Source organism: Ananas comosus, unplaced genomic scaffold, assembly GCF_001540865.1.
Source record: "Ananas comosus cultivar F153 unplaced genomic scaffold, ASM154086v1, whole genome shotgun sequence".
Taxonomy (NCBI): Eukaryota; Viridiplantae; Streptophyta; class Magnoliopsida; order Poales; family Bromeliaceae; genus Ananas; species Ananas comosus.
In genome coordinates, this window is record NW_017893556.1 from 12,714 (window position 1) to 27,550 (window position 14,837).

The following is a 14,837-nucleotide window of genomic DNA, read 5'->3' on the forward strand; positions in this document are numbered from 1 at the left end:
ATACATGATTAAGTAAATCTATGTAATATTTGAGAGAGAGAGAGAGAGAGAGAGAGAGAGAGAGAGAAAGGAGACTTTATATTGAAATTAGTTCAGTAATTAATTTCCATCAACTACATTATATAGCAGAATTTTTTTAAATAAAATTCTATATTTATTTTAACAAAATAATTATTATGTATATTATATGGCACATGAAATATACTGGAGCTAATGAGACCAATTCCATCCTATATATCTTATCTTATATCTTATATCTTAATATATATCTCCAAAATTGACCGTTTTACCGTCGCATGTCGATCGTGCGAGGTAAAACGTAACAACATCGCTCACGGCTCACCCAAGATGCGTGAAAGTGAAATTCCCCGATTCCTGCGGGCGCAAGAGCGGCGGGGGAGTGGGGCGCGATTATTAAAGCAAACACCAACACCCCACCCCACCTCTCCCCTTCAAAGTGGCCCCATCCATGGCCTCCGGTCAAACCCTAGCCCCCAAATCGCCCCCACAACCCCAATCCCTTCTCGTCCGCGTCGGCGGCGGCGCCCTCCTCAAACCCTAATCTTCCGATCCATCAGCCCCTGCGGAGCGAACCACCTAGGGTTTCGGAGGAAGCGGGCATGGAGGGAGGTGGTGGTGGTGGTGGTGGAGGAGGAGGAGCGGATGTGGAGCTCGTGTGCAAGACGCTGCAGTTCGAGCACAAGCTCTTCTACTTCGATCTGAAGGAGAACCCTAGGGGGAGGTACCTGAAGATCTCGGAGAAGACCGCGGCGACGAGGTCCACCATCATCGTCCCCGTCGCCGGGATCGTCTGGTTCCTCGACCTCTTCAACTACTACATCGGCACCGACGAGCGCGACGCCTTCAGCAAGGAGCTCAAGCTCGACACCAAGGTCGGGTCGCTTTTCGGACCAAAACCCTAACCCTAACCCTAACCCTAAAAATCTTTCCCTTGATCTTTGGGCTTGGTTGCTGATCGGTGATTTTTGGTGGTGGTGTTCGTTTTTGTGTTCAGGTGTTTTACTTTGACATCGGGGAGAATAAAAGAGGGCGCTTTTTGAAGGTAATTGGAGCTGCTGTTCTCTTTGACCTCACTTTTTGGCTTTTTGCGTGACAGTAATCATATTGATTGTGTAATACCCGTTGGTTTCTTTTCCCTTTTAGGGTTACGATGAAGAGTAATCATTTCTTTGTATTATAATCCGAGGCTTACACTGATGGGTGGTTGATAATGGGAGTTATAATTATCCCTATCTTAGTAGTTTCTAATTTTGGATGGGGTTCTCCAGATTCCACATCTGGGTGTACCTTTCTACGGCTCATGTTGTAATGCACATCATATTTTACTTTTTCTTTAAATAGGCAATTGAGCAATTGAGTTCCTAGAATTTCATTTTTGCGTCTAATTTTGGATACTGTTCTTTATCATGGACAGGAATTGATGCTTTACCTTAGGCTGTTCTGTTTACAGTAGGAAATGAGATGGTGTCAGAGTTCATTATTGCGATTATTCCGTTTTTGATTTTTTTTTTTTTTTAATATTCTACCTTATTGCTAAGATTGTTATTGTTACTAACAAGAAGCTTATTTAGTTGAGTGGAATGTGATTTACTACTTGGTTTGTGGCTTTATGCTATAAAAACATAATAATACTTGTGGTACTTCTGGGGAGAAGTTGTTATCACTGTATTGTCTTACATTTTGGTGCTTTTAACTTGCACTCATGTACAACTGCAACTACAATTCAGTTTGCAGACCTTCAACCTACATGATAGCTTATTTATTAAAGGTCGACTCTCTATCATCCACATTTAGCAATCATCATATAATGAATGACTGACCGACCTGACCGTTTGGACTCATTCGTTCGCCCAATGAGAGATGTTTCGGGATGATTCAAATTCAATTGCGCCAATCCGCGTGGTCTTGCATGAGCACCTTTCCATATTCAGATCCTGTGGATGATGACAACTTAAGAAAGTTTTTTTTTTTCTTTTTTTGGTTAGGTTTCAATTTTCTTGAGAATAAAGCTTAGAAGCTTGTTAGGGAATCTTTTAGTTTTACACTTTTACTTTCTTATTTTAGTGATGCTAAATCGTATGCCTGTTACGAGATTTATGACTATAGAAAGGCTGTTTTAATAGAGCTTCTTGGTTGCTTCTTGGTTGTCCCTTGTTTATATTATTCTTATTGTAAAAATATATAGTACTTATCTATTGCATTTTGATTTGATAGATGATCTTCATATTTTTTATTTTCTTCCTAGACTTACGGTAATTTTGATTTTAAAAATTCTTTGTTAAAATTTTGTTAGGACCTAACATTTTCTGTCTGTAAAAAATTGTAGAATAGTACATCAAAGTGCGCTATTATCTTATGTTTTAGAAATTCCATCAGAAAATTTAAAAAGTATTGTTAATACTAGTGGAGAGTTACTTAAAACAAAACAACTGTAATGCTAGGAAGTATATTGAAAATTTTCATAGTTCAAGCGCAGATTGAAATATGTGCTCTACTAAAGGTAATATCTCTACAGTTGTCTACTTACAATGGGGTGGCTCAAGTGTTTGTAGCCATGGTTCTTCTTACTCTTTGCAAAGGTTTGCCCTAGGAGTGAGTCCAATCCATTGTTACCTACTACATGAGATGATGTGGAATGATGTATCATGTATGCGTATAGTGATGTGGTAAACTAATTTCTCAGGAATGTATGGCTACTTAAAGAATTAGAGAAATGACGCGGCACAAAAAATTAGAGAAATTATGCAAACCTCAGTAGTCAAGCACCCTCATATAAAAGCTATTAAGTTGTGAAATGCCCAGAATGGAAGGACAGTGCCTGTCTGCAACAGGGGTAACATGGAAGGACATAAAAAGTTACCAGAATTGAAATCAATACCATTATTATGGCCTTGCCAATTGTTGTAAAAGAATTCTGTGAAAAGAGTTGATAATGATATATCATCCTTTGTGAAGAGAGGACGGATATATGGCCAGAGAGTAGCGAGGCATGCAATACCCATTTTTACTTGTTGAAGGAGAGAATTCGGATGGAGGAACAGCTACTAGAAATCTGAAATGACTCCTGAAATGTAGCCCTTAGCAAAAAGATAAAAGCCTAAATAACGAATTCATGTTCCCATAAGGAACGTTTATGTTACTTTAAGGAAAAAGCTAAGTTATTTGCCTTTTCTTTTTAACTTTCTCCCTACATGTCAACTTAATGCTAAATTTTTAATCTATTTAGATCATTGATTGTCTCACTTAATCAACAGGAATGTATGGATTTAGAGGTTACAAAGCTGTTTTGATTGGGAGTTGGGACACGCACTGCTTCAGCCGTATACTACTACTGCTTTCTAGAGTTGTTTAATTGTTATCGAGCAAAAGAGCCTATTCCAAACTATACTGCAAGACTGATAGGCTTTTCTAATATGCAACAAACCTTCCGATTCAGGACTAGAATTCAATATTAGCGCCATTAATTGTTCATATGTTGCATAGTTCTTTTACTGAGTTAGAAATCTCCATTCACCATTATCCACACTATATTTATCATGAACCCAAGGATGGTTCTTCTCTTGTTTACTACGTTGATCTGTTATAAGTAGTCAGATGGTCTATATGGATACTGGTTGGCTTGTCTGCTGCTTTTTATGAGATAGACACCTAATGCTAATTTTCAAACAACTCAATGCACTTCTGAGTAATCACATGTAATCATGGTTCTGTGTGTAGTATTTTGCAGTCGGTATTATAGATTTCTTAGATCAAAGCAGTTTGCATGTGCTTGATTAGGTAATTTGCGAAGTTGCTCCTGTATATAGGTTTCAGAGGCATCCGTCAATAGAAACCGCAGCACAATTATTGTTCCAGCTGGAAGCTCTGGTGAGGAAGGTTGGGAAGCATTCAGGAATGTCTTGTTAGAGATAAATGATGAGGCCTCTCGGCTTTACATTGTTCCAAATCAGGTACAGTCAATTATCTGCAGTATACAAATCTCTGCTGCTTAACACCTTTTTTAGTGTAAATCCTGACTTTTTTTTTTTTTCCTCTGCAGCAACACTTGGAACCTCCTGAGCGCCTTCCTGGACTGTCGGATGATGTTGGGGCCGGATTCATATCGGGTCATGGGTCCCAGTCAGCCTCTGGGTCAGAGTTGCCTGTTGACAGATTGGTCGAACTGCCTCCGCAGGATGAAGTCGGAGGCATGGGGATGTCTAAAGTAATAAGGGCAGACCAGAAGAAATTTTTCTTTGATTTGGGGAGCAATAATAGGGGCCACTTTTTGAGGATATCAGAGGTATGGCACTCTTTATGTAACAATTATCTAATTCTTTCTGGGGAACGCTTTATATACTCCCCTGATTTCATTTTGATTCTTTGCTATAAATTCAAACACGTTGGAAACCCAATTTTGTTGCTTAGCTTTCCTGGTATGGTTTAAATAGTAAAATGCAGTTTAAATTTGACCATGTGACAATCATGTCTCCTTAAACCTCTGTAAATAAGGAGGATCAATAAAATTAAGCAGTTGAGTCCTTGAGCATGCTCAGCATTGTTTTCTGTTTTCTGTTTTATATAGTTGTTTTTGGCTGCTTATTACCATGTTTGGCATTGATTATTACCTTAGCTTGCAAAGCGCAAAAAAAAAAAAGAAAAAAAAGGAAAAAAAAAAAAGACAGTGGTAACTCTTTCCTGCCTCAAAAAATCATGACTTTGCAAGGAGATCTGCAAACTATAGATTATAGAATACGGAAAAGTGCCAATTTAGACAATTTTGACAGCGAATTCTCTTGTAAGAACACAAAGATAAAGAAGGATGCCAAAAATGATTGGTATAGGGTTGCCAGAAATATACTAGTTTTTTCACTTTTAATCAGCCACATGATTAACATGTTCAAGTTCAACGTCACTTAATGCAAGTTCCAATGGACAAGCTAAACAACACTCTCTGGATGGTAATGCATAAATGGAATATGGCTATACCACAAGGGTGTTTCTGAAGTATTCCCTACTTTTTCTTTAACCTCTTATTACTCTGATTGCCACACTAATGCAGGTTGCTGGAGCAGATCGCTCGTCGATCATCCTACCATTGTCCGGCTTAAAGCAGTTCCACGAAATGATTGGTCATTTTGTCGACATAACCAAGGACAGGCTTGAAGGGATGTCGGGCCCAAATGTACGCAACGTCGAGCCGGCACAAAGATAATCAGTTTGATCGTTTCGGGTTTTGTTTGCTTGTTTTTCTAGCCCTCTCTGGTAACTAATTGTTCCTTAGAAAGTTGCCTGTTTGTGTAGAGCATGGAGTTTATGTTAATTCATATCTGGAGGATAATAATCTTAGGTTTGCCTGTTTCGTGGTGGAGAGGTGAATTGTTTGCCGAGCTTTCTTTGTGAGGAATAATGAGCATACATTGTTCTTATGGTGGTATAAAAGGGTGGCTCCTGCATCATGTGATACCGTGGTTTCATGCTTCTCGTTTTTGCCTTGCTTTTTCCTATGCTGGAATTTTGTTTCTTGTTGTTCCTTACTACTGGCAGCTAGACCCCGGCAAAATCTGCACCAGGCTGAGTTTTGGCAAGGCCTGTTGTTGGGTCAAGTATAAAATCTCACTCTGGGCCAGGTCGAGTATTAAATCTCACTCCGGGCTGGGTCACTCAGCCCTATGAATCGGGCTCAGGTCGACCTGACGGTTCGAAACCAAGCTGGCCAGGCTGGATCAGGTAGGTTGGGCTTGGTTTGTTGGGTCTATTTCTGAGTTCCTTGAGCACCATTTGAGTTATTTTCCATTTTTGAGTTAGGTTGGATGTCTGGTTATCTTTTATACTTGTTCTGCATGATCATGTTCTCTTCAGTATCAATTTCTCTCTCCTGTATTAGCCTGGTGGGTATTACCTACTGAATGTTTGAATTGTATGCAACTAAACATTAGAATTTAATAATGTAATTTACTGCAAAAGAGGCTGTCGAAAAGGCGGAATCCTTCGTACAGTGGGTGTGTGGTTTAATTTGGTTTAGACAATGTTTGGAGTTTTCTTTCCTATCACATCCTTCTTTTTTGCTTTTTTAGTTATTCTTGTTTGGTTGTGTAATCCTTATGACGCGTAAGACCCAAATATGTGGATTATAGCTGAATCTTTTGCTCTTTTAGTTATTCTTGTTTGGTTGTGTAATCCTTATGACGCGTAAGACCCAAATATGTGGATTATAGCTGAACCTTTTGCTCTTTTAGTTATTCTTGTTTGCTTGTGTAATCCTTATGACGCGTAAGACTCAAATATCTGGATTATAGCTGAGTCTTTTGCTCTTTTGCAATGCTGTTTGGATGTTTGCTCCGATTAATTCAAAACCTCAGCCAATAGTAGAGATGTCCTTACGCGTTATATGCAGGTCATTGAGATTATTATTATGTATCCCTATCGAGCAATGCTAATGGTACATCCAAAAGCGGGTATAAATTATATACTTTATTCATCCAATGATGGTAATATATTCACTAGTCACATTATATGACTAGTTGGTGCAATATATATATGTATATATCTATATTTTTGGCACCTACAACTCTACAAGTAGTATTTACCATTCTTATTAGTATTACAATAAATGATATAGAAACTAAAATTTGTTACTCGTCAGAATACAATTTTTTAAAGCCATGAAAAACTATTTCTTATATATTTAAGCTTTGTTTGGTCTGGTTGTTGTTTTTTTTTTCATTTTTCAAAACAAATTCTATATAAAAGTTTATGGGAGTTGAGAGCAAATCCGTTCGGCAGCAAGGAAAAAAACAAAAACAAAAACAAAAACAAAAAAACTCAAAAAGTAAATTTTTTTTTTCCCTTTGGTTCCCTGACCCTTTTTTTTTTTTTTTTTTTTTTTTTTAAATTAAGTTGTCATCTCTCATCCAAGCAAACAAGGGAGTCAAAATCTGTATTTAGAAAAAGTACAATGCTAGCTGAACAAATACAAGACATCTTTATCTCCCCCATCCAGAGGCCCATATTATTTCTCTAGTTTTATGAGTTTTTTTTTCCCCTTATAACCTAAAAAGGTTTATACAAATCCTACGATGCAAAGGGAATAAGATTTTTTATATTTATATAGACACGCAATACTGTTCTTCATAGCTAAAAAAAGCCAGTGATCAGGAAATTTTGTGATGAAAAATTTTTCGCTGTCAAAGTTGTCCATGTAGTACTTGAAACATCAATAAAATATCTCTCCATTGCACAAAAGTACAAAAAGTTTATTTTAAAGCATAATTTTAATATATAATTATTCCACTAAGTCCCCCTATAATGCTTTTAATAATAATATACAAGTAGTGATGTTACAGACTTTCGTACTCTTAATAGATCTATATTAGTACAACTAAATAATAAAAATTGATAGTACGCACAATTTATATACTATTAAAATTAGGTCATTATTATATCATATTATTTTATTTGGCATAATAATATGATTAATTTATAATATAATTTTTGCCACTTAATGTGATTCAGCCTCTTTTTTTTTTCTTTTTTTTTTTTCTTTTTTTTTTTTTTTTGATATAGATGTCCCAACTATCAAGTGGGTGAAAGAGAAACACAATACCCCTTATATTTTATATTTTATATTTTTATTAGCATCATTGTGCGTGCAGTGGCATCTTTTGCTGCAATGCTTGACACGTACGCATGAGTTGGATTTCCCCCTCCAACGAAACCAAATCCCGTTAATTGCACTACAAATCCCTCAACATTGAATCACCCTCTTCATTTTGGTAATACTCAAATGTATCATGAATCTATTATTTCTTCATCACTAGATCTCAAGATAATCCATTTTGTTATTTAAAAACATTATAATTCAATAAATAGTAATATTGAAATATACAATAAAAGATAAAGAATAAATGCGTGAAAAGAAAAAGAAAGGATATGAAATAAATGGACTCCAACAATTATTAGTACCAAAAATAAATCAGAAAAAATAAAATCAGAGAGAGAGAGAGAGAGAGATTACATCCATTCGATTGGCAAATACTAGATTCTAAAGATAATATTAAAAAAAAATCGTAGTTCGGAATTAAAAAATCAAAAACCAAAATAAAACTTTGCTACGAAGTTCAGGAACTAGTAACGCAACTCACCAAGACCAAAAAAAAAGAAAAAAAAGAAGAGAAAAAACAAAAAGAAAATCCAACTCCCACAATGACCGCACCGCAGCGCGACACGTGTGTCAACGCGGTCGTCGAAAAAGCAAAAACGCCGCGTCCATACTATTATGCGGACGCCAAGTGGCCGTGCGTAAATTTATGGTGTCTCGATCGATTGGATTCCTTGTTTGAATAAAATCGAGCTAAAAGACAATAAGTAAACGAGTGAGTGAGTAAATGGTTTGGTTTGTTCTTCGTTCTTTGATTCTTCTAAGATCACAAGGTTTTTTGGGGTGTTGGTTTTTTTTTTTTTTAGTTTTTGGATCCTACTTTTGTTCTTTTTTATTAGGAGAGAGTAAGTTTTGAAGTGTTGTTGAGAGCCACACGCAAAGATCCTGGGTGGTGGGTGCTTCTGAAAAATATCTGATCTGACGCATTCTCTCCAAAATCAAAATTTTCTGCACATCATGAATTTACATTTTTTTTTTAATCGAAAAGTAATTCAAAATGAGAGATAGAGGCAAGTCATTTGTAGGGAAGTCATATTTAGAAAGCCAAGTTACAATTTTGATCCTCAACTATTAGGTGTGTGATGGTTCGTCGTCGGAACTTTAATTTATTATAATTTTTAATTCGAACTTTCTGAATTGTTAAAATCGAGTTTCAAAACCTAGCTTAACTCGCTAAATATTAACGGATAGCTAATGTATAAGTAATCAATCATTATTGTGATTAAGTCGCTACATTACTTTTGTACTAGTGACATATTTAACCTTTAATGTAACTAAATTAGGTCGTGAGATTTGTTGGAACAATTTATAAAATTAGAGTTGCAAAATACAACTAATTAAATTTGAGGACCAAAATATTACCAACATCCCACCAGCTTGAGGGCCAAAATTGCAAATATGCCAATTTAAAATTCTGAACTACTGACCATTTAGAAATAAAAAGTTCCAACTTTGTAATCCAAGGTGATCAATTTCAAACTTTGGTTTGATTTGTCCTTCTCAAGGGATATTCTAGTCAGAACATATCATCCTTTCAAACTAATGGACTTTGAATACTTGAAATGTAGAGTATAAACCAAAATCAAAAGAAAAGTAAAAAAAAAAAAAAAAAAAAACCAAAACTTGATTCATTTCTTTGGCTAAATTGAAGTCACAGTACCACTGCTAACAACAAAATGAAAACCAATTTTGCTCTCTAATCAATATTTTTTGTTCTACTAGTTTCCAGCTTGAAGCAACAGGTAGCAATACAAAATCAGATTAGCTTCTGCCACAAGTATATACAGAGACATAAAACAGCTCATTTCTCTCCCCCTTACTTCACCATTGATTCAGCTTAAAGCAACACACTAATTAGCCACCACCTAAATCCCCAACCAATTAACAATAATTCAACATTTCCTAGTTCCTCAAATCTATCATTAATTTTTGCACACAAGATCTCCAAAAGTAACATAGAAATCCATAAGAATCACAGCAAACCACAACCATAAATCACAAGCAAGTTCTTTGATAAAGGGAAGCAGCTAATTATATTGAAAGCCAGGATCTATATATGATTCAATACATAAGAGGAACAATTAAATTCCTCAAGGAGATTAACATTGCTCTCCTTTCTCATCTCTTGTAGCACAAATACTCAGTAGGCTCTTAAAACTTACAAAAAAAAAAGAGCTTGAGCCCACATTGCTACAACCATAAGATTTGCAGTCGAAAGGGAGTTCTACACTAAGATCTCACACCATACAAATAGTTGTACATAATCACAAACAACACTTAGTAAAAAGCTAAAATCTGTACAAAGAGGAAGAAGAAGAAGAAGAAGAGGAGGAGGCTGAGGATCTAATGCACCATTATCGCCATTATCATTATTGTTTCACGAAGAACCCGAAGCGACGAGCTCCTCCTTAGAACCCATGGCGGTTCTCTGAGTTGAGGAGAGAGGAATCTCTGCGTGAACTCTCTCCTCGAGCTCTTTCGGGGCGGGGACTAGTTCGGGCTTCTTAGTGTATTTGAATGATAGATCCTTGTTCGCGGCGAGAGCCAAAAGCTCGGATTCTTCAAGGCCTTTTGTTGGTCCAAGGCTGCATCTTTCCGGCATGTGCTTCGCCAACGCATCCTTAAACTTCTTAATCTGGTCATAATTAGGACAAAAAGAACTAAGACTACGATAACTTCACAAACCAATCTATACATCAAAGAAACCATAGGAATCAATAAGATCAATTGGGTATCTTTACAATCTATCAAATTCTGCATATTGAGAGGGAAATATGAACTCACAGTTGCATTTGTGCAGCTAAAGCTACAAACGCGACCCTGCGCGCCCCGGTAGAATCTAAAGAAGGGGAGAACATGAACATTCAAGCTATAACACATGGATTTGTGCTTCTCGTAGTTCACTTGGAGGAAAAGAATATCAGGGTACATCTCAGCAAATTGGCAAATCTGCAAATAAGTAAATTACAAAAACATGTTATGATTTAACAAGAAACATCTACAAATTGTAGGATTGGTCCATTTTTATGATGGTATGAATCAATTATACCTTTGGATGAAGGGCTCTGCAGCCGCCGCAGCCCGGCGAGAAGAAGTCGACGACCACGAGCTTGTCGCCAGCGTTCAATAGCGAATCGACAAGATCCTGCGCCGATTCGATCTCCTTCATGTTGGGTTGAAGCCCCTTCTCCCACCATTTCAGTGCCTTACTAAAACACAGATTCATCTGCAATTCAAAGCTATCACAACCAAATTAATCCTAACACCACCAAGATTCAAATTAAGATTTTGGGGATCAAACCCTTATAGCGCAAATGGGACCAACAAAAGATTCAAATTTTGGGAACCGAAATTGAAGAAAAAAATGAACCAAATCAATTAAATCCTCTTCGGAAAGAGAAATCATAAAAAAAAAAAAAAGCGCATCTTGGGACATCGACGAACCTGTACAGGGGAGGAAACGGCGATCCTGTTCACGGGTTTTCCATTCCGATCACCCAAAACCAATCTCCCACCATGAAACCCACCACTACTACACGAAGACCCCCTCCCATGGTCGATCCCCAAAGAGGGGGAACAACGAGGGAACCCAACGCAAAAGGGGCCCCTTTTACGCCACAAGACCCCCGTAGAGCGGCGCCCATAGGGCGAGAGGAGGCTCCCCTTCGCCGCAACCTCCGCCATGGCTCCCAAAATCGAAGCTTTTGAGCGAGATCGAGGAGAGGAAGGGAAAGAGATTAATGGAGAACGAAGAGAAAGAGAGAGAGAGAGAGAGAGGAGAGAAGCCTCACGAAGAAATAGAAATGGAAAGAGGGGAAAGGGGAGGGAGGTATTTGTTGTCCGTTTTATTACCAAAATTGAAGGGATAAGGTGAAATTGCATGCGACCCCCTAACCTATAGAATATTACATATTGACTCCCACCTTAGTTTGTTTTGCACCTTGTATTAAAAAGGGGAAACTGTGCTCATTTTTATTTGTTATTTCTTTATTATCTTAAATAAGATTTATAAGCTAAGATAATTGACGAATTCAGCTGTAAAATCTTATAAAAATAATTTTAAATATGATGTTAGAAATATTTCATAGAGTAAATTTATATAAAGTGAATATAATTATTCAGCAAATATATGAAGTAAGAGATTCTTTTAATGTAATAAATTTATTATTATATAAGTTAATTATAAATTAGGTAAATATTGATAAACAGAGATGTAATCTATCAATTTATTTTAGCAAAGTTTAATCACTAAATTTAACAATTATTTAAAATTTTGGACATATTTAAAATAGTGATGAAATGCGAGTGGAAAATTGGCGCAATAGTAAATACATGAAATAATTGAAATATGTCTACATCTTTTTAAATTTTTTGATTTTATTAAAATTAACTAAACATCAGTTAAATTAAAATTTTATCACATCTATTAATAATTTTAGAAATGCAATAATATTAAAATTCAATAGAAAATCGCTAATTTTTTTTTATCTCATTAATTAAATAATTTAAATAGCAAATAGAGAAGTTACAAATACGTTAAATAATAAAAAAAAAACAATTCCTATGGGCCTTCTTCACAACATACCAAAGTCGAAGGGGTTTTAGTACATTTTCCTCCCGCGTCATTACCCAAAATCGAAGGATAAGGGAAAATCCGTTTCGTCTCCCGTTCCGTTAGGTCATTGTTGGGGAGAATCGCGACCGTCCGTTGTGGTGGGTAGGAAATGGGGCGTGAGGATCCAACGGTCGACGAGTTCTAAACGTGGACAAGCTCTACGGGCGACGCGTAGCCCTCGAAGCTTCCTCTCGTTAGGCAAGTGGATATGCTTTGGATAAAGGGCCACGTCAGCAACTGTTCAACCCAAAAAAAAGACTCGCAAAACGTACTCCCCACTATTTGACCAACGAGTATATTGCGTGAACCGGGTGTATAAGTGCATATGGGTCAATTTCATCTATGCTCTTGTAAAACTTACAAATATCATAGATATCCTTATAAATTTGATAATATTATAATTACCCCTTTAAATGCCTACTTTCTTTCGAAAATGCCCAAACCGTTAAAAGCCCTCCCTCTCCCTTTTAAATTAAAGATTGAAATGTCTATTTTATTCTTGACTATTATAAATGGGTTTTAAAGTAAAAGAGATTTCAAAATCATCCCTCGCTTTTTAAATCTTCTTCTTTTATATAAAGATAAATATTTAATAATAGTTTGAATAAATTTACTAATATTTAACTCAGAGCAGTTAAATATTTAACTGTAATAAATTTTATTAAGAACTAGGCTAGAATGCTATCAATAGCATCAAGCTATTGGTGCTACTGATTTTTTACCCCCTGGATTGAGAAATGAGTGGTTAGGATGATATGCACCCTCTAGGATTGAGTGAGTTGTTGGTTGAATAGTATAACCTAACGGATAAAAATAATCAAATGGTTAAACTTAACGGTGAAAAATTTGATAGCACAAAATTCTTAGTGCCATCGATAGTACCCCAGCCGGTAGGGTTGACAATCTAGCTCGCTGTTCGCGAGCCAGCTCGTGTTCAGCTCAAAATGAGCTCGAGATCGGTTCGCTCGTTTAGTAAACGAGCCGAACACGAGCTGGATTTTCCAGCTCGTTTAATAAACGAGCCGAACACGAGCTGGGGTCAGCTCGCTCGTGTTCGACTCGATAACAGCTCGAATACATATATTTATATTTATATAATTTATTTAATTTATATTTTTATATATAAATAAATAATTATATATAATATATATTTTTATTATTTAAATTTTAGCAAAATAAAAATATAAATGCGAGCTTAAGTATAAAAAGACTCATTTATATATAAAGTTTCAACTATTAGATCAAAGTCTAATGGATAAGATTTTATTAATTTATTTTTTATATAAATTTAATCTAATCTTTTTTAATTTATTGTTCGTTGGTCAGCTCGTGAGCCAGCTCGTGTTCGGCTCGTTAATAAACGAGCCGAACACGAGCTGAATTTTTTGGCTCGATATTTTAACGAGCCAGCTCGTATTCGGCTCGTTTAATAAACAAGCCGAACACGAGCCGACCCCAGATCGCTCGTGTTCGGCTTGTTTACACCCCTACCAGCCGGACTCATATTATTAATATCTTTTTATGACATGTATAGGATAAGTTAGCTTGGATACTTATGTTACTTTAAATAGTTAAATTTATATTATGCAAAATTTCACTCATTTTTGAATTACAAACTGTTCAAGCTAATTATTTTAGATTATTTAAATATTATAGAATTTTTTAGTTCATATTTTCAGATTAGTCTTAGATTTTTAGATTTCTTTTACTTCAATTTATTTTAGAATGTAAAATTTTAAATTCATAAAAGCTTTGTTTACATGCTAGTTTGTAATGCTATTCCAATTGATTTTCTTAACTTGCATTATTTTTATAGTTGTATCAATTTTTCTTTTCTTGCTTCTTTCTAATCTTGTACATAATATTAAATCATTTTATTATTACTTTAAGTTTGATAAGTAATTTTATGCTGCATAATCGATGATAAAGCTTTATAATTGTTCAATCCATTTATTCTGCACCGTCTCCCTTTACATAAAACTAAAATAATTTTGGAGCATTAAAGTATTAAACAAGATTTAATAACATAAAAATACTATTTTTTTAGATTAGACTATACAAATTTTATAGAAATCAATATGAGAATCTAACTAAATGACTTACACAAATAGATAGAAGTAGGCCCTAGAATATTATATTAAAATTTTTTTTTACTAAATATCTTAGACAATAAGTAACATTTGCTAAATCCTTATATGAATTTTAAAATTCAAAGGTATTATAAAACTGAAGTATGGAATAGAGAGAGGCCGATTACAAAAAAAAAATTGATATTTGCTTTCTGTTAGTGTACGACTTTAATCGAAAGTTACTTCGAATGAGTTAGTTTGAAAGTTGTTGTATTTAGAGTGGATATTAGAATATTTCAAATTTTTATAGTAAATAGGACATCTATTTAGTAAATACTATGCTTTGCTGAGGGCAACACCAGAAAATTTTCCCTATTAAACCTACGATAGAACTCTCAGAAATGTCTTATAAATATTTAAAATACCCTATAATAAAGAAATATTAATTTTGGAATAGCAATAATTTTACATTAATTTCACTCTCTGTCCAAAA

The 14,837-nt window shown here is 35.4% G+C and overlaps 2 protein-coding genes across 2 annotated transcripts; one reads left to right on the forward strand and one right to left on the reverse strand.

Moving 5' to 3' along the window:
• The first annotated feature begins 423 nt into the window (after window positions 1-423).
• LOC109706298 (transcription factor Pur-alpha 1-like) lies at window positions 424-5,477 on the forward strand. Its single transcript, XM_020227069.1, has 5 exons — window positions 424-893; window positions 1,016-1,063; window positions 3,828-3,971; window positions 4,061-4,303; window positions 5,063-5,477. The coding sequence occupies exons 1-5, from the start codon at window positions 621-623 to the stop codon at window positions 5,213-5,215; spliced, it is 861 nt and encodes a 286-aa protein (XP_020082658.1). The 5' UTR covers window positions 424-620; the 3' UTR covers window positions 5,216-5,477.
• A 4,189-nt stretch (window positions 5,478-9,666) lies between these two features.
• Window positions 9,667-11,482, reverse strand: LOC109706299 (thioredoxin-like 1-2, chloroplastic). Its single transcript, XM_020227070.1, has 4 exons — window positions 11,105-11,482; window positions 10,710-10,886; window positions 10,445-10,609; window positions 9,667-10,295 (listed from the first exon to the last, which is right to left on the reverse strand). Exons 1-4 carry the CDS (start codon window positions 11,342-11,344, stop codon window positions 10,038-10,040), a joined length of 840 nt encoding a protein of 279 aa, XP_020082659.1. The 5' UTR covers window positions 11,345-11,482; the 3' UTR covers window positions 9,667-10,037.
• Between the last annotated feature and the right edge of the window lie 3,355 nt (window positions 11,483-14,837).